Raw genomic sequence first — 18,577 nt, 5'->3', positions numbered from 1 at the left:
TCTTTTTGTATGTGTGCATTTATTGATATAAATTGGCCTCTGAGCACTGCTTTTGCTGTGTCCCAGAGGTTTTGATAGGAAGTATTTTCATTCTCGTTGCTTTCTATGAATTTCCTTATTCCCTCCTTGATGTCTTCTATAACCCAGTCTTTTTTCAGGAGGGTATTGTTCATTTTCCAAGTATTTGATTTCTTTTCCCCAGTTTTTCTGTTATTGATCTCTAGTTTTATTGCCTTGTGGTCTGAGAAGATGCTTTGTAGCATTTCAATGTTTTGGACTCTGCAAAGGTTTGTTTTATGACCTAATATGTGGTCTATTCTAGAGAATTGAACAGATTTTTAAAAAAATACTTCACATATATACATTGGTGTCACCAATTTTTTTTATCTACATTTTCTGAGCGTATAGTCATTAAATACTATAGTTTCTTTTAACCTTCATTTGTCTTAGTTCTGTATGTTTGATATATTTAACACTTGTCCTCAGTCCTCATATCGTTTGGACAACAGTCATTTCTGTTGTCCAAAGCTCATTTTCTAGTAGATTCCACAGAAAAAATTCATGGGAACAACATTCTGAGTTCTTGCATGTTGAAAACAGTTCCTCTTATACTTGAAAGTCAGTTTTGCTGTATATAAAATCTTTGTCTCACATTTCTCTTCTTATTTATCTTAAATATGTTATTTCACTTTCTTTTGGCATAAAACCTATTGCTGTTAAATTTGATGATAATCTCATTTCCTTTTTTTTTAATAAATGACTTGTTTTTGCCTTGTTCTCCAAAGAATTTTTTTTTTCTTTAAATTCTAATACTTTTACAGAGTATGTATTGGTCTTGGTTGTTCGGAGTCTATACCTTCAGGTAACATTGTACTGTTTCGATCTGTAGTTTCAAATCTATTTTTATTTAAGGGAAGTTTTTTAGCATTTATTCAGTTGCCATGGTTTGATTTTCTTCTATAGGGAATACTGTTTTCTATCTGGATCTTCTTTGTCTGTCTTGAATATTTGTCACATTTTCTTGAATTCTTTTATCTCTTCATTTCTTTTTTATTTTTTCCACTTTCACCTTCTGTTTCTCTTAAGGTATATTGTTGTTGGGTGCTACGAGTCAGCTGGTTGGGTTTGAACTCAGCCTTTCAGTTGGCAGCCAAGCGCTTAATCATTGAGTCACCACAGCTCCTTTCTTAAGGTATAATCTGTTGTATTTATTCAGTGGTGTGTTCCTTCTAGTTTAGTCTTTATTTCTAAAATGATTTTTTTCCTTTTATTTCTAATTCTTTTATTAGTAGTGTTACTCATGTGTGAGTTTTTCTAACTCTTAATATGTCTCAGATCATTTTCTTAATGCCTTTTGTCTTATTTTGAAGTAGATTATAGTTTTCACCTGCTGTGTATAATGTCTTTCTGATACACTTTCTTTATCTGGAGTTATGTTATTTTTGCACCTTGTGCTTTTTATTGTAATTTTGTGTGGTTTTGACCTCTGCACTTTTTAGGGGGGGAGAGGGGGCTTCATTTTTCTGTGAAATGAGCTTTCCTGAATTTTTAGAAAGATGTGTGGTTTGGGATAACTTACCTAATTAGTTTTGTTGTTTTTGTGTAGTGTTCAAAAATAGTGATGTACCATTTGAGTTTTCCTATTTCTTTACTCCACCTCCACATTTACGTGGAAATTTTCTTTCCTTTCTCTCTCCCACGCCTGTCCAACTGATTTTTATTTCACTTCCATCAGTTTCCACTCAGTGTGGGACCCTATTCTAGATGGGAGCCGTGGTTGGTCAGTTCCAGAGCTCATAGGAGCTAGCCTGCTGCAGTCGTTTCAGTTCCCACCACAGACACCTTTGCTGTTGCAGTGGGCATCACAGGCTCCATCTGCTCGCCTCAAGTCGGCCTGCCATGTTTTCTCATAAATGCCGGTTCGCTGTTTTAGGTTCTCCTGTTTTCAGGTCTGTCACACACATGGTTGCTTCCCTCTGCTTGCTTCTGCGCTGGTGCTTTGAGCACTCGAGTGTTGTGGCTCTTTGTAATTTGCTCTCATGCACCTGGGGCTCGGAGTTCGTGGGAATTGCCATGTTTCCTGGTTTGTTGTACATGCTGCCGTTGGGTTTTTGTTGGCTCTTTAACGCTCTGTCAGGTGCCTGGGTGGTGCAGTTTGTGCTCAACTACTAATCTGAAGGTTGGCAGTTCAAACCCACCCAACAGTGTCACAGAAGAAAGGCCTGACAATCTGCTTCTGTAAAGACTACAGCCAAGGAAACTGTGACATAGCTCTACTCTGTAACACCCGCGGTTGCCGTGAGTCAGATCAACCCTGTGGCAACGGGTGTGGGTTTTGGTTTTATAGTGCTCTGTCTGTATTTACTTTGGGGTTTGAGAGATATAAGAACTATGCCACCTCTACTACCTTTTCAGAATTTTCTCCTTAAAAGCATATCTTAGATATTACTTTGAAAAATACAAATTCCGGAGAAGACATTGTAGGATTACTAAATGCAGTAAAACAACCTATAGAGTAATGTAGAAACCTTGTTTCTTCTAGCTTCTCTTCTAAAAATCACACCATGTCTAGAAATATCCCCCAAACAAGGGTTAAGTGAAGAGTTGTAGAGTTACAGCATCAGCAGGCATTTGAATACATTATTTTAAAGAATGGGATTTTATAGTGAGTAACTGCCGAATTTTAACTTTGATCTTAATAGCTTCCGTGTCTTTTTAGAGAGGTAAGCTATTTAGTGTCCCCTTAATTTAATTGACCACAGTGTTGTCTGTTCCGCTGCAGTCTGTGGTGCCTCCGTTACATCAGTCACCTTATCCACTACGCTAGATAGGGGGTAATATCAGTGTATCATGGAATGTCGCTTTATACGTGATATTTCCTAAACTAGTCAAGAGGATCCGGAATAACGGAAGTTGAATTTTATACTTCATCAGGAAAGTGAAAAATTCTCAGTTTGGCTGCTGTACAGGTAAAAGCCCTTTCACTTGTATTTAAAAAAATAATATGGACTTCCTGTTCATCATTTTAAAATACAGGGGAATGACAAGCATTAAAAATTGAAAGAGTTTTGTTGAATCAGATCACTGAGGCATTATTTTGTGGTACAGTGCCATATTATTTTGTCGAAACTACCTACAATTAGAGAAACCATGAGTTAAAGTAAAATTCTGTATTGAGTGGTATTTTTTTTTGTTTTGATCCCAAGAGGAAAGTGTCATTTGGGCCATTTACAATCCCAAGAGTTGTTTCAGAGATAATATAGCAGTATTCAGCCTTCACAAAAGACATGGCGATATATTAGTTGCTGTTGGGTAAAAGCATAGAATGAAGAGGAGTAGAAAAATTACTTCTGTAAATAAGAATGTTGGTTATATACATAAAATAGCAAAGAGCTGTAAAGCACAAGGCATTAGAAGGCAATATACAGTAATGTAAGAAAATCACTCATGTTTTAAAGGACTTTAGGAAAAAAATTCAAACAAGAGAAAATAGATTGCCAAATGGAGAAAAGTAATTCAGGCTGTTGCTTGAGGTCTACAGTTTTAGTCAATAATACTGCAAGAATAGTATAAACTGATCATGTGGGCTTGCTCCATATACAGCTTTGTTAAGGGATAGGTTTCTTGGTGTTAATTTGGGTGTTGGAAGTATTGAGGTTGGTAGTGGGGTGTGGCAGTGGCAGTCCCTATTCTTTTTTGTGTCAGCTTCGGTGGTATGTAATATGCCGGCAAGTTCCAGTGGGGTTCTACCTCCTATCCTCAATGCACAAGGGAGTGATCTCTGTTCTTAGGGCAATTCTGAGAATAAGGGAAAATTGCTTAAAATTCAGAGCACATTGTATGATTCAATAGTATGGAAAGTTTAATGGACCCTGGGGAAAGGATATGAACTGTGGCGATGCTGTAATTATATTTGTGTATTCTAAACTGCATTAGTAAATACTCTCAAAACACTGTCAAGTTTTTCTGTTTTTTCTACTCCTCTTGTTTCTCCTGCATGTGACAAGCAAGGTGAGCTATATTACACCGTATTTCATTGTTTTTAAAACTTAACCTATGAGACAGAATGTGCTCAATGAATGCTTTTTCCTTTTATACCTTAAGGAAGAGAGAGAAAATCCTTCAAAACGGAGTAGAATTGAACGTGATATAGATAATAATTTGATCACATCAACACCAAGAACAGGAGAAAAGCCTAACAAACAGATATCTCGAGTAAGACGGAAAAGTCAAGTAAATGGAGGTTTGTTGATATTTAGAAATTGTTTTATTTAGGTATAAGCAGAGGTCTTTCCTGATGTTTCTTTTTAATTTAAAAAAATCTACTTCAATGAATTAAAATAAGGGTTGAACAACTAGCTTTATTCTATTTAGCATGAATATGTACATAAAGCTACATATTTTATCTCTAATAAATTCATTTCTTAAAACAATAATTGTGACTTAAAGTATGTACAAAGAATTTATTTCTGAATCGTGGAATTTAAGAACTCAGGGGACTTGGATCCTTCAGGTCAGTGGTCCTCAATGGGGTGATTTTGTACCCCATGGAACATTTGTTAATGCCTAGAGATCTTTCTGGTTGTCATAACTGATGAGAAGAGTTTGCTACTGGAGGCCAGGGATGCTGCTAAACACCTTACAGTGCACAGAACAGCCCCCACAACAAAGAATTGTCCTGCCCAAATGTCAGTAGTGCTGCTGTTGATGAACCCTATTCTAAGTCATGACTGTATGTCTGAGACTGTCTTCAAAGTCAAAAAGAAAGTGAAGACCATTATAAACAAGCAGAGAAGACTGTGAGGAACAACACTTTAGAGCACAGAGTGCTGCCTTTTAACCAGTGCTCTCTTAAATGACAGCATTAACAAACCCCCCACCCCACCCCACCCCGCCCGCCGCATGTCCTAGCCTTTCCAATGCGGTGATGTATCTTTTTGTTAGAAGTGACTACTGCGGAGAAAAGGGAGGTTTTGCTGAGGGAGATGAGGAAGAGAAACGGGTTAGAAAAGCAGTTAAGGAAAGAAATATGGTAGACACCACGTAAAGTTTTGGAGGGTCAAAGGATGATTAATCAAAATATTTCTTGTATTTTCCAAAAACCTATGAAAAAATTTTTTACTGGAAACTTAAAAACAACTGGTTATTCATAATCACTCTGAAATCACTACCTCAATATCCTTAAGTAATTTCTGACACTGCTGTACCTGACCTGCTTCAGTAGAGCTATGCTGCTCCTATTTGTTTAGCTGTTATTCATCAGAAACACACGACAGAGGGAAGGTTTTACAAAGTAGAAAGCATCCTCATGTAAATAAACAAAACAGAACCTTTCACTTTTTCTTCAGATATTGGTGACTTGTTTGCTTTGCTTACAAGGAATTTTCATTTTTTGTTAACACTGTGTTGATTTGAAACCATTCAGAAAATTCTCTGTATGTCTGTATAATTCTAGATGCAGTTCTTTGGGAAAAAAAAATTTGGCAAATTTTAACATTTATAAAACCTTGTAAATATATTTGTCGTAAAGATCATTTACAAGTGATTTACCTCAGGATTTCTTTAAGCTGTCCTGAACATTAATCAATTTACAAGAAGATTTTGAGGGGAAAAAAGTTATTTTTAAAATGAATGATTTAGATCACATTTCTGAAAGTCAGTGTTTTCTAGATCATAGCACCTGGTTTTCCTCTCTTTCTTTCTTAGAAGCTGGTAGTTATGAAATGACAAATCAACATGTAAAACAGAATGGAAAATTAGAAGATAATTCTTGCTCTGGCAGTCCTCCACGGACTACCTTGTTGGGGACCATATTTTCTCCTGTCTTCAACTTTTTTTCACCAGCAAATAAAAATGGTAAGTATAAACCATTAACCATAATTTCATGTATAAAATATCATACATTTTTAAAAGATCTTTTTTATTTTACTGGCATATTTTGTCAGTGTCTTGTTTGTTTTCTGTATATTCAATTTCAATAAAAATAGCTCCTAAAAGGCGTTTCTTTTTAGTGGCTGAAATAAAGATAAGTTATGTTTAATTTTATCGTAGTGAGCTCTTCATTACCTGAAAAACTAGATGATAATGATAAACCTGGGGCTGGTGTGGAAGTTTATCTTTTCTGTGTTGGGATGACTCCTGTGATTCTTAGCGTGTGCACAGGAGACAGTCTACAAAGGCTTTCAATCTTTTAGATCAGTGAAGCGGACTTTGTTGAATATTTTTAAATAAGCTGAAGCTAGATGGTGTTTTGTAACAGTTTATTTTTTGCATCATTTGCTTGCTTGATTCCCCTCTCCCCGCCGCGAGGGATCTTCAAGTAAGTAAAACTACCCTAATCCAGGTGAATTTAGGGTTTCATTGTATAATCAAAATTGGATTCTTTCCCTACCTACATATTTTTTTAATTGCTTAGCCAGTGTCTTGTCTTCTCTGGCTACATATACCTAATTTCATGTATGATAATTTAGTCTCTGGATTATTTGAGGGCAAAAGATCATGTCTTTTTTTTTGCATCTCCTGTGGGGTTTGATACAATATCGGCATGTAGGAAGAAGACAGTCACTAAATGCTTTTTGCATGATTATTTAAATTCTAATCTTATGTTTCTGGATATTAGTGCAGTTTTTAAAAAGCAGAATGGTGTAATGTAGAACCAAGATGTCCTGGGGGGGAATACAATGTGCATTAGCACATTAAAGGTCTGTGGAGCCCAAGAGTAGAAACAAAACAAAAAACAGAAGTGAAAACCCTGTTTGACCCAGTATTTCCCAGGAATGGTTGACCACAGAAGTCTCCTCTGTGAGACATCTAGTAGCATCTTCTAGAACTAGTTCCCCACAGAACATCTCTGGAGATGCTGGTACAGTGGAAAGAAGATGGGCTTTAGAGTTAAACTTGTTTTAAAATTCCAGTTCTTTAAATTCTTGTGCCTTTTAATCCATGAAATGGACTGATCGTGTGTACTTGTTAGGAGTGTTGTGAAGATTTCTGTTTATTCAACAGATATTTACTGAGCACCTTCAGTGTTCCAGCCATTGTGCTAGGCACAGGAGATTCAAAGATGATGAACACATGTTCCCTGTCCTCAAGGAGCTCATTATAATTTACAAGAGGGAGGGCTATATGTAAAAAAAATATATATATATATATATGTAAAGAAGTATAAATGTGTATAGGTGCAGTGGTAGGAGAGATGGGACAGTGGGGTAGTCAGAGGATGGACTGGTCATTTCTTCTGGATGGTGGAGGTGGTAGCTCACAAAAGACTCCATGGAAAAGCTGAATCTTGAACGATGGGTGGATGTTTACAAGGTAGGGAAGAGAATTCCAGGAGAAGGAGCAGCATGGACAAAGGCTCTGCAAGAGGAAATAGCACAATGTATTTGAGAAACTGCAGTTTATTTGTCACTGATGAAGCATTGGATTTGAGGAGGTTTATAGCAAGGGATAAGGTAGCAGAATTATAAAGAAGTCAGATTGTAGAGCTAAAGTGGTAAGGTGTTTGAACTTTACCCTTAGGCAGTGGGGGGCAAGTGAAAGGTTTTAAATTGGTGTTTTATGAGGCTCACTTTGATGGTGGTATATGGGCTTGATTCTAAAGTGTAGAGAATGGAGACAGAAAGAACAATTAATAGACTTGCAGTAGTTCAGATGAGACTTCATGAGACCTCAACTGTGGCATTAGCGAAGAGAGGACAGATCAGAGGACGTAGAATGAACAAATTTTTGGCAGAGATTAGAGGTGAAAGAGAAGAAAAATTAAGGTGTCACAGGGGTGGAACATGCAAGAGGGAGAAGTAAGTTTCTGAGAGACAGATAATTGAGTTTAGTTTGGGCCATACTGAGTTTGAGATGCTGTAAGACAACCAAATAAAAAAGCAATTTGTCATTCTGATGTAGGCCTCAGAATAGTTCTGGGTGTAAACAGTCGACTGTGGCATCATCAGCTTATAGATACTAGTTGAAACCAGTGGAGTAAATGAATTTAGCAGACCAAGACCAGAGTCTTGTGGGAACATTTAAAGACTGGACAAGTAAGAGGATCCAACAAAGGAGATATGGAAGAAGCCAGGAGAGACTTTGTGTACTAGAAGCCAAAGGAAGAGAGAATATAAACAACCAGGGTCAAGCAATTATAAAGAGAGAAGGAAATGAGTGCTGAAAATACACCACTAAACCTGGCAATTAGAAGGTCATTGATTTCTCTTGCCAGAACAGTTTCAAAGGAGTGGTTAGTTAGAAGCCTAACATCCTTGGGTTAGAAGAATAATATGGAGAGTAAGATGATTGTTATGAGGAACCTGAATATGGAGGAAAGAAACTTAAAGAGGGAAGAGGCGTCTAATAGGAAGAGGTTGAAAATTGAAACGAGAGGGGAGAAAAAGAATAACTAATGGAAATAATTTCTTGAGACTACTGATAGGGTTAGGATCAAGAGAACAGGTAACGGATTAGCACTGAAATAGGGAGAAGAGACACTTTGCAGCCTCAGGGAAGAAGTTGGGAAGGTGCGTGCAAAAGTAGATGTTTGAGCAGGAAGGAGTCAATTTATTTTAATTTAAGGAAATAGTGTCATTTGCCAAAAATGTCCTGGTGAGCTTGAAGAGAAAGAATGTTGACAGTTGAGAATGGTTGCTGTGGGGAATAAGAAAAAGGAGCTAAGGCACTCAGAAAAGTGCTGAGCAGCAGTGCTCTGGGCCTAGCTAGAGTTAAACCAAAAAAAAGCCAAACCCACTGCCGTCGAGTCGATTCCGACTCATAGTGACCCTATAGGACAGAGTGGAACTGCCTGATAGAGTTTCCAAGGAGCGCCTGGTGGATTCGAACTGCCAGCCTCTTGGTTAGCAGCCATAGCACTTAACCACTACACCATCAGAGTTTCCTAGTTAAGGTTAAAGGGCTTTATTTGGAATAGGAACAGCCTTGTCTTCAGTGGACACCCTGGTTGCGTAGTGGCTAAGTGCTACAGCTGCTAACCAAAATGTCGGCAGTTCGAATCCACCAGGCGCTCCTTGGTAACTCTGTGGGGCAGTTCTACTCTGTCCTACAGGGTCACCATGAGTCAGAATCGACTCGACAGCAAACGGTTTGGTTTGCCTTCAGTAGCCTGGGATTAAGGCCCAAGGGGCCAGTTGGTTAGGATGATTCAAGAGGGATTTCGTTCTTTTCTTTTTCAACAATATTTTACTGTGTTTAAGGTGAAAGTTTACATAGCAGATTAGGTTCCAGTTTAACAATCACTACACAAATTATTTGGTGATATTGGTTACATTTTTCACAATGTGTGATAGTTCTCATTTATTGATTCCAGTACTCTAGTTTCCCTGTCCTGTTACCTTGTCATATTTGCTGTAATTTTTTACCATTTGTTCTCATATCAGAGCCCTGGCGGCACAGTGGTTAAGAGCTCAGCTGGTAACCAAACCCAGCCACCCACTGCCGTCGAGTCCAAAAGGTCAGCAATTCGAATCCATCAGCTGCTCCTTTGAAACCCTGTGGGGCAGTCCTGCTCCGTCCTGTAGGGTCACTATGAGCCAGAATCAACTTGATGGCAGTGGGTTTATTGATTTATTTTTGGTTTTTGGCCTCCTGGTGGTGTAGTGGTTAAGAGCTACCACTGCTAACCAAAAAGATCGGCAGTTTGAATCTACCAGGCACTCCTTGGAAACTCTTCGGGGGCAGTTCTATTCTGTCCTATAGGGTCGCCATGAGTCGGAATCGACTCAGCGGCAACGGGTTTGGTTTTATGTTTTTATAGATGATTTTTAAAGGAGCTCATTATTCATGGGTGATATTCTTTATTTTATGTTCCTGTTATTTAGCTAAAAGGTTGGGAAGAATTTCTCTAACGATGACAGTGGAGGGACAAGGGGGCATGGGACACTTGAGTCTGCTGGCTTGAGAGTGGTTTAAGTGATAGACCATGAAGTCTAACTAGATGGGGAGAGCAGGGAAGAAGTCATTGAGGGATGTGTTTGGAATAAGAGGATTGATCTTTATTAAGCTTAAAGATCTCGTGATGGGAGTATGAGACAGATAATTGGAAGGTTGGGAAGCTGTGGTAAGGAATTCGTATATTAGAATTTTAGGTTTCTGAGGTGAACAATTTCTTAGTGTTCATGTCCAGGGTATGGCCGTGGTAATAACTGCTGAAGAGAGTAGAATGAAGATACTTAGAGCTGAAGAGGGCAAGAACTTTGAGGATTAGTCATTGAATGAGTCATTGACATCACCTGTGATAACAGCGAGACCGACATTAAATAGAGTGGTAAATGGTAGCTAGGTGTTAGAGGGTGCTGGCAACAGATGGCAGCAAGAAGGTTGAGTGAAGAATTTCTATAGCCAGGTGACATCAGTCTCAAAGAAGCAGGCCTTTTTGCTCAATAGTAGAAAACCAATGATCTGGGAGCAGCAACAGGGATAAATGAATTCTGGCTGAGTTAGTACATGGAGTATAGCCTTGAGGGAGGAGTATCAGGAAGAGATGTTTTTAGAAAAGAGGTTAAATTTAAAGCAGCAAGGGCGAAGGAATATTGTGTAAGGAAGCTGAGAGTGTTGGAGGTTGATTTTGTTCTTATTTTTGTTGTTTAAAATGATATTTGGAGGATTCCAAAAAGCAGTGGGAAGAGTTGGTATCATTCTCTATGGAGTAAACATTAAGCAGCAGGGGCAGCAGGGTGGTGGCTGAGTATATGCGGAAATAAACTTCAGTATTGGTTATCGAGCCACCAGTGCTTCTTGCCTAGACGTGAAAAAACCCAAACCAAGCCCGTTGCAGTTGAGTCACTTCCGACTCATAGCGACCCTGTGGGACAGTAGAACTGGCCCCTAGGGTTTCCAAGGAGCAGCTGGTGGATTCAGACTGCCGGCCTTTTGGTTAGCAGCTGAGCTCTTGACCACTGCACCACCAAGCCTCCATTACTAATTAATATAGAGATATTTAATGAGCCCTAATGGTGCAACGGTTAAGCACTTGGCTGCTAACCAAAAAGCTGGCAGTTCTAACCCACCCAGTGGCTCTGCAGGAGAAAGACCTGCTGTTTGCTCCCTTAAAGGTTACAGCCCAGAAAACCCTTTGGGGCAGATCCGCTGTGTCACATGGGATCAGTATGAGTCAGTGGACAGGACACCACGTAACAGAGACACTTAATTTAATGAAAAAGAAATTCTAAGTTATGGTTGTTGTTTAACTCAATGGGTGTTTCTAAAGTATTTGGAAGCTCTTAAGAAAAGCTTTGTTCAAAGGTATCGCTCTAGCCTGTAATAGTCTTTATTCTTACTTGTTCGAAATGTCCAGAAAAGGCTCACTGAACCGTGAGTACCCTCAGCCGTATGAAGTATCGGCCTGATGGAGTAAATTGTAAAGTGATACTGTGCTTAGTTTCTCCGTGGCGTTAGTTTTAAGATGGCGACTGAGAGTGTACTGACTCATGATTTCAGGATCGTCAGGATCAGATTCCCCAGGACAGGCTGTGGAAGCTGAAGAGATAGTAAGACAGCTTGATATGGAGCAGGTGGATGAGATCACTACCAGTACTACGACATCAACTAATGGAGCCGCGTACTCAAATCAGGCGGTTCAAGTGAGGCCGTCGATAAATAATGGTTTAGAAGAAGCAGAAGGAACAGTTAATCGTGATATCCCACCCCTTACAGGTGAAGAAAATTCTTTTTTTTATGCTTCTTTATGAATAAAAAAAATATGAATAGTTTATAAAATTACAGTATTTTCATTTTTTTTCTTTAAACGGACAGTTGAAATGAGTACATTTTCTTCCTTCAAGTTAAAAAAAATAAAATTGGAAACAAAGTTTTCTCCCAGAAATCGAGAGTCATTTTGAAATTGAATTTTTCTTGAAAGGTTGTTTTGTCTAAGTATTAGTCATTTTAAAATTTAATTGTTTCCACCAGTCTTACTGCTTGGGGAAATTTCACATAAGTAGCAAAATACATGATGACGTTTTGAACATAGTTATTATAATTGCACCAGTCTTAATCCCATAGGTCTGAAGTCCCTACCTAGAGACATTCTTATACCTTTCATATTTGTATGCTTCATATATAAATGACATCCCCTAAATACGGGCTCCTGATCCTGGATCTCTCCCTATACCGAAACGTGTAGCCTAACATAATTGCTGGGTCCCTGTTGGTGTGGAAATGTGGGAAGATGGGAGATCAGGAATTTCTTGCCTTTGAGGATTGTGGTAGATGGACATATACGGCTAAAAGATGAAATTGTGTTTTAAATTTTAAACATACTTAAGAGCAGAAATAAAACTGAGGATTCCCGTCTCCTCCCTCTGGGGCAGAGATTCTATCTTATTTTTGTTTGTTATTCCTTGTTATAACAGATATTTGAGAGAGCCTAGTAAGTATGTATTGATTAAGAAATACAGTTTGGTGTAAGGAGGCAGAATAATGTGTTTCTGTTATAAATAAATAAATACATACATACATACATACATACATACAGAAGGGGAAACTTAAAAATCATTGAAACAGCAGAACATATTTAAAGAAAAATGGCTGTAATCATGAAACTTCTGTACAGTGCAACATGATAATACCAATATGAAAAGTAAAACAGCAGTATTTTTTCTAAATTAGTCGAGTAGACTAATATCTATAGTGTTAAACACAAAATTTAAGAATAATGTCAAACCTAACAGGCAAATCCACAAGGATTATAAACAGACAGTTCATTCTTACGTGGGATAACCTACCATTTTATGCTGATTGGTTTGCCCAGTGTTACAAGGCTAATGAATGGTAAAGTATTGACTGAAATTCAGGGCTCTTGGCTTCCTGTTTGATGTTTGCACTGTATTTTTGTCCTGCTACACAGCCCACCCCTCCTTTTTTGACATCTGTGAAGATTGAGAAGGGATTTCTACAACCTTTAGTGGTTTCTAGAGAAGAAAAGTAAAATTTACTCCAGTTGTTTTATTCATTCATTCATTTTCCTAACATTTAATGAGCACCTATTATTTGTGTTAGGCACTATTGATAAATATGAATAAGTCCTGCTCCTTGACCCTGTGGAGTTCAGGGTCTAATTAAAGAGCCAAGTATATAGAAAAGTTACAGAACACTGTGGTGAGAGCTGTTACACAATGATGTGGTGGTATGTGGCAGTTAACCCTGATGGGGAGGACCATCTGAGGAGATTTATGCTGCTCTAGAAGATGAATGTGAGTGACAGAAGTACTACTTTTCCTCAACCTGGAGAATGTAGCCAAAGAGAGCAAGAGGCTGGTGAGGTGTGATATGAATGTGAGGTGGGAAACTGGAGAAGATGTGGTAAATTGGTGCTCTCTCCTGATTGTTGTTGTGTGCCATTGAGGCGACTCCGACATGCAGCAGCCCCCCGGGACAGAGTAGAACTGCCCTGCAGGGCTCCCTAGGCTGTAACCTTTACAGGAGCAGACTGCTTCAGTGGAGCGGCAGTGGGTTGGAACTGCCAGTACTTTGGTTAGCAGCCGAGTGCTTCACCGTTGTGCCGTCAGGGCTCCTTCTACACTGATAGGAATAGCACAAAAAGGCATGAGCTTTGGCCTCACATAGCCCTGAGATTGAAACAGCTGTACCACTACTTAGCTGTGGGACTTTGGACAACGCATTTAAGCTCTCTAACACTCAGTTCTCTTAGTTCTAAAGTGGTAATAACAACAATTAATGATGATAATAATTACTAAAAAAAACCAGTTGCCATCATGTCCATTCCAACTCACGGAAACCACACGTGTGTCAGAGCAGAACTGTGGTTTTCAGTGGCTGATTTTCCCGAAGTAGATCACGAGGCCTTTCTTCCAAGGAGCATCTGAGTGGATTCAAACCACCACCCTTTCAGTTAGCAGCCAAGCACATTAACTGTTTGCACCACCCAGGGACTCCTGCTCATATATATACTTAATTAAAAATATGTACAATTACATATTAGTTATATAAATAATAATGGTGATAGAGGTTAAATGAGGTTAAATATGAAAGCTACTTAGTACATTGACACTCAATAAATGTACTTCCTTTTCCACTTTCCTTTTTCTGAGGTTAATAAGAATTTAGAATAGTTAAAGTGATTGGAAGATACATTTTCCATTATCCTCTTGTGCTAGTGACCCATTTTTGGCATAAAGCTGAGTCATGGATAAACAAAAATTCCACTTTATGTCTGATGGCATTCACTGAACACACACACCATATTGTCTCTGTCTCAAAAGGTATTAATACATGATAATAGCAAAAAAAGGTTAGTTTTTGTCTAGAAGGACTATTATCTACCAGCAGTCCATTTCTATAGAAAAATTATAACCATTTTTATTGGATTCCATCTTAAACTTGTATCTCTCAGGCATTACCTGTTTAGTTTGCAGGTTATCTTTGTCATCTCACCCAGTTTAAGTTGTACTTATTGTCTTAGAAAATTCCCAGTGTAATTCCTAAAGCTATATCAATTGACGTATTTTTAGCTGAAACAGAATGGACTATGTGCTGTGGAACACAGAGGTAAAATAATAGATCCTGTAAAGCAATGACAGAGGCAAAGGAACAGATCAGAAGTAAAATGATAGACCCTATAAAGCAGTGACATCTATTATAGGGGAGAATTTCCTAACTTCTTAAGGTCATAGAAGGCTTTGAGACTCCTGGAAAAATGTACGTACAACTTTTTTTCCATAAGTCTTCTTGGGATTCCTGTACATCTTAAAGACTGTTGATCGGTCCCAGGTTAAAAACTACCTGTGGGTCTATTGTCAGCATACATTTACTGACTGCCTATGCGTACAAGGCACTTTGTGAGGATTACTGCTTTAAGAGCACCATTAAATGTTTATGGTTATTACATATAAACACGCAACAAACAAACACACCTGTTGCTGTTGAATCGATTCTGACTCATAGCGACCCTATAGGACAGAGTAGAACTGCCCCTTAGGGTTTCCAGTGAGCGGCTGGTAGATTTGAACTGCTGACCTTTTGGTTAGCAGACATAGCTCACCGTAGCTCTTAACTACTGCGCCGCCAGGGCTCCATATAAACACAGTCCAGATAGAAGTTGAATTTTTGTGGAGCATATTTTTCTAGTCATAAGTAGTAAGTTTTAGCTGATAGGAATTTTCATTCTACTAGGCATGATCTAGCTCTTCATTTTATTAAAAAAAAAAAACCCTTTGCTGTCGAGTCAGTTCCAACTCATAGCGACCCTATGGGACAGAGTAGAACTGCCCGTAGAGTTTCCAAGAGTGCCCAGTGGATTTGAACTGCTGACGTTTAGTGTAGCAGCCAGGTTCTTATCCACTGCGCCACCAGGGCTCCATCTTGTTTCTGTGATAATTTTGTCCTTTGGATCTGGAATTAGAGCTATATGTTAATAAATTTGCTTTTAAATACTGTTCACAAATTATTCCTATCTTTAACCTAAATTACACAGGGTTTCAGGAATATCTTATATAGAAGCAGTAAAAATGTGTACTTTGTGGAAACATTAAGTGAGTAAAGCTAACATTTTGTTTTTTCACTTCATTAAATGTTAGCACCAGTAACTCCAGATAGCGGTTATTCATCAGCCCATGCAGAGGCCACCTATGAAGAAGACTGGGAAGTATTTGACCCGTGAGTCTGGTTTCTTTGTTGGTTTGTATTTCTTGGAGCAGACTGAAAGTGCATATGTGGAGGAGAGGCTGGGTGGTGTATCACAGAGAGCAGATGACCTGTATCATTAATACTTTATTGAATTGCTGAAATACTAATTCATGTGTTTCCACTTTACATGTTTTACACGTTTGATTTACTGAGTTAAATTACATTTTTTAATTAAAGATTTAAAGATGGGCTGGATTTAGTAATATATTTTATATTTATAAAAAATAGAAATGTTGAACTTTTCTTCAAATTTGCTTTACAGGTATTATTTCATCAAACACGTTCCACCACTAACAGAAGAACAGCTAAATAGGAAACCTGCTCTGCCACTGAAAACAAGGAGCACACCAGAATTCTCCCTGGTTTTAGACCTGGTTAGTGTCTACCATCTGTAGAGGGAAATAATGGGGTTAAATTCTTATTTTAAGTAATGGTCCAGAATACCTAAAAGAAAACAATGTATGAATATCCACATAGTATGAGTTTACTGTAAATATGTCCTAAATGTTCTGAAATTTTTATTTAAGCACACTCTAATGGAAGGGTCTTCTGTTTGGTTGGTATCAGGTACCCTTTGAGAATAAATTAGACTTTTATTTTTGTGTTAAGATTAGTTCTTTCCACCATAGTCTTGAGACCTTGCAGTTTGTTTTTTTAATCTCCTAAGAAATCCTAGTTTGATTTTCATTGGAACCCTGCCTAGATTTTAGATTTTTCCTTCTTTGTCATGAAGGAGCACATGTAATCTGGACCTCAGTGAGTCTCCTTTATGCGAGCCCATGCTGCTTCTCCTGGTCTTTTGTACATTACCTAATACCAGTAGACTCTTATTAGTAAGAGTCTCCAAAGCGTGATCTCTTTAATGCTGACTAATAAAACATTTATTATGCTCTCTTGGTGTGATTTACAATTTGATGTTTTAGATACCCAGAAGAACTTTGAAAACTGAAAATCTCGTATTTTTTGTTAATCAGATTGAATATGTGGTCACTACATTTACCATTTGCTTCCAGTTTCTTTATATTAGCAAAAATAAAATATATAATATGGGAATTCATTTCATTATTTAGCATTTGGTATTGTTACCCTGTAATTGGGGATATGATTTGGTTCTCAGAAAATTTACCTCTAATTAGCGTGTATAGTTGTATTTTATGAATTTAGCACCTTAGCCTTTGCCTAGCCAAAGAGGTGGAAGATAGGCATCCAGGAGTCCTAAGTATCTTTAAGATAGTTTATTAGAAGATACGTAGAAAGAGAAAGCAAAAATTTGAAACTGATTATGAGTAGTTCAGATTTGATGTGCAAGTCAGGGGAGAAACTAAAAAGGATTTTGCTAGATTTTGATGTTAGGAGTTGATGTGGTCATGATAGCAAATTTGATTAGAGTCAAACTTGCTCTCATATTATTTAGAGCCATACTGTTTAGACTCTACTGTGAAGGTAGGTAAATAAATAGAGAAGGAAAAATAAGAATTGGCTGAATATAAATGAATAATTTTATAGAAGTAGTTAAGGAAGAATGATGAGAATTTTAGATCTGTTGTAGTAGAAGTGGTAGGATTAGTTACGATTTTCTTATGACACTAAGAGAATACCTTGCAATGTGTAGCCTGATGGGATATTAAATGAGGCACGTCCAGAGTATTTGCTGCTCTTTGCCTCCCCCAGGCATATCTACAGTGTTTTCTGCTCTTAATGTAATCTAACTTTAGGTTAAAATAAACACTCTGGCTAATAAGATGTGGAATCAAAAGGTGTAAACATTTGTGTTTCATTTTAATTGAGCTTAAACACATTTTAAAAACTTGTGGGAGGCTATGTTTTAAAAAATAAATGCTGTTATCACTTAATACAAATGGAAGCCCTGTTTTTAACCATATAGAATTTGAGAAATTTAAATATCTGTACATATCCTAGATTGATCTTTATCTTCTTATCCTCCTAATGAAAAAATAAATTTGGTAATAAAAGATAAGTCTATTGATTGCTGATTTAGTTAAGCAGTGTTTATATGTCTACATAATGTATTCATGAGATACTAAAACATCCTTTTCCTAAGATCGGAGTCTTTGTAAAAGGTTTGAGGATAAGGAGTTACATACACACACGTACGTGTACATGTACGTATGTATATATACTTAACAATCAGACTGTAAACTTGAACTTGCTCATTGTAGAAGAACAGCTGTAGTGTGCATGTGGTTTTCCTTACCAGAAAAGCTGGCCGCCACAGAACTCGGAGCAATGGTTCTCACATTTGTGCACACACAGAATTACCTGAAAGACTTAGTAAAACACTGATGGCTCAGCTCCTCCCCCAGCCTTCCCCAACCCTCGCTGAGTTTCTGAATCATTAGAAATGGAGCTGGAGGATTTACATTTCTAACTTGCTCCCAGGTGAAGCCGGTACTGGTCCACAGGTCACACTTGGAGAACCAGTGGCTTCGAAAATTCTATCCCAGATTGCTTTGCCACATGTAATACTGGATTATAGATGTAAAATTCCACACATTAACGGGCATTTTAATAAAATGTTTTTGATGATCACAAATACGTGAAATTTCTTGTTATTATTTTGGTTCGTTCAACGTGTGCTTTTTATTTTAAGGATGAAACACTAGTGCACTGTAGTCTAAATGAGCTAGAAGATGCCGCACTTACCTTTCCAGTCCTCTTCCAAGATGTCATTTACCAGGTAATTAAGAAGATTTTTTTCACTTAATGTTTGGCATTTTAGATAACATTCTGAACCAAGAAATCTTTTGTAGGTTTTTTTTGTGTGTGTGTGTTTGTGAAGTTAAATATGTTTTTCTGTATATCACCTAATGGATTTCACTGATATTTTAATGACTTACTAACACAAAGTAGCACCATGCTAATTACATAAAACAACATTTATTTGTTATAAAAAATACTAACTTTTCTA

The 18,577-nt window shown here is 37.8% G+C and overlaps 1 protein-coding gene across 3 annotated transcripts in view; it reads left to right on the top strand.

The window, feature by feature from the left end:
* Positions 1-18,577, top strand: part of CTDSPL2 (CTD small phosphatase like 2) — an 87,445-nt gene that overhangs the window by 50,736 nt on the left and 18,132 nt on the right. For 2 of the 3 annotated variants that reach the window (XM_010599690.3, XM_003420160.4), the window contains exons 3-8: positions 4,105-4,243; positions 5,707-5,856; positions 11,443-11,658; positions 15,540-15,618; positions 15,911-16,022; positions 18,260-18,346. In XM_010599690.3, coding sequence (XP_010597992.1) covers positions 4,105-4,243; positions 5,707-5,856; positions 11,443-11,658; positions 15,540-15,618; positions 15,911-16,022; positions 18,260-18,346 — 783 coding nt within the window. The remainder of the gene's footprint in view (positions 1-4,104; positions 4,244-5,706; positions 5,857-11,442; positions 11,659-15,539; positions 15,619-15,910; positions 16,023-18,259; positions 18,347-18,577) is intronic. The other variant, XM_010599691.3, reaches the window with a different exon arrangement.

The sequence above is a fragment of the Loxodonta africana genome, chromosome 10 (genome assembly GCF_030014295.1).
Source record: "Loxodonta africana isolate mLoxAfr1 chromosome 10, mLoxAfr1.hap2, whole genome shotgun sequence".
Lineage (NCBI taxonomy): Eukaryota > Metazoa > Chordata > Mammalia > Proboscidea > Elephantidae > Loxodonta > Loxodonta africana.
Note: the sequence above shows the minus strand (reverse complement) of the source record. Positions and strands in the feature narration are given on the sequence as shown.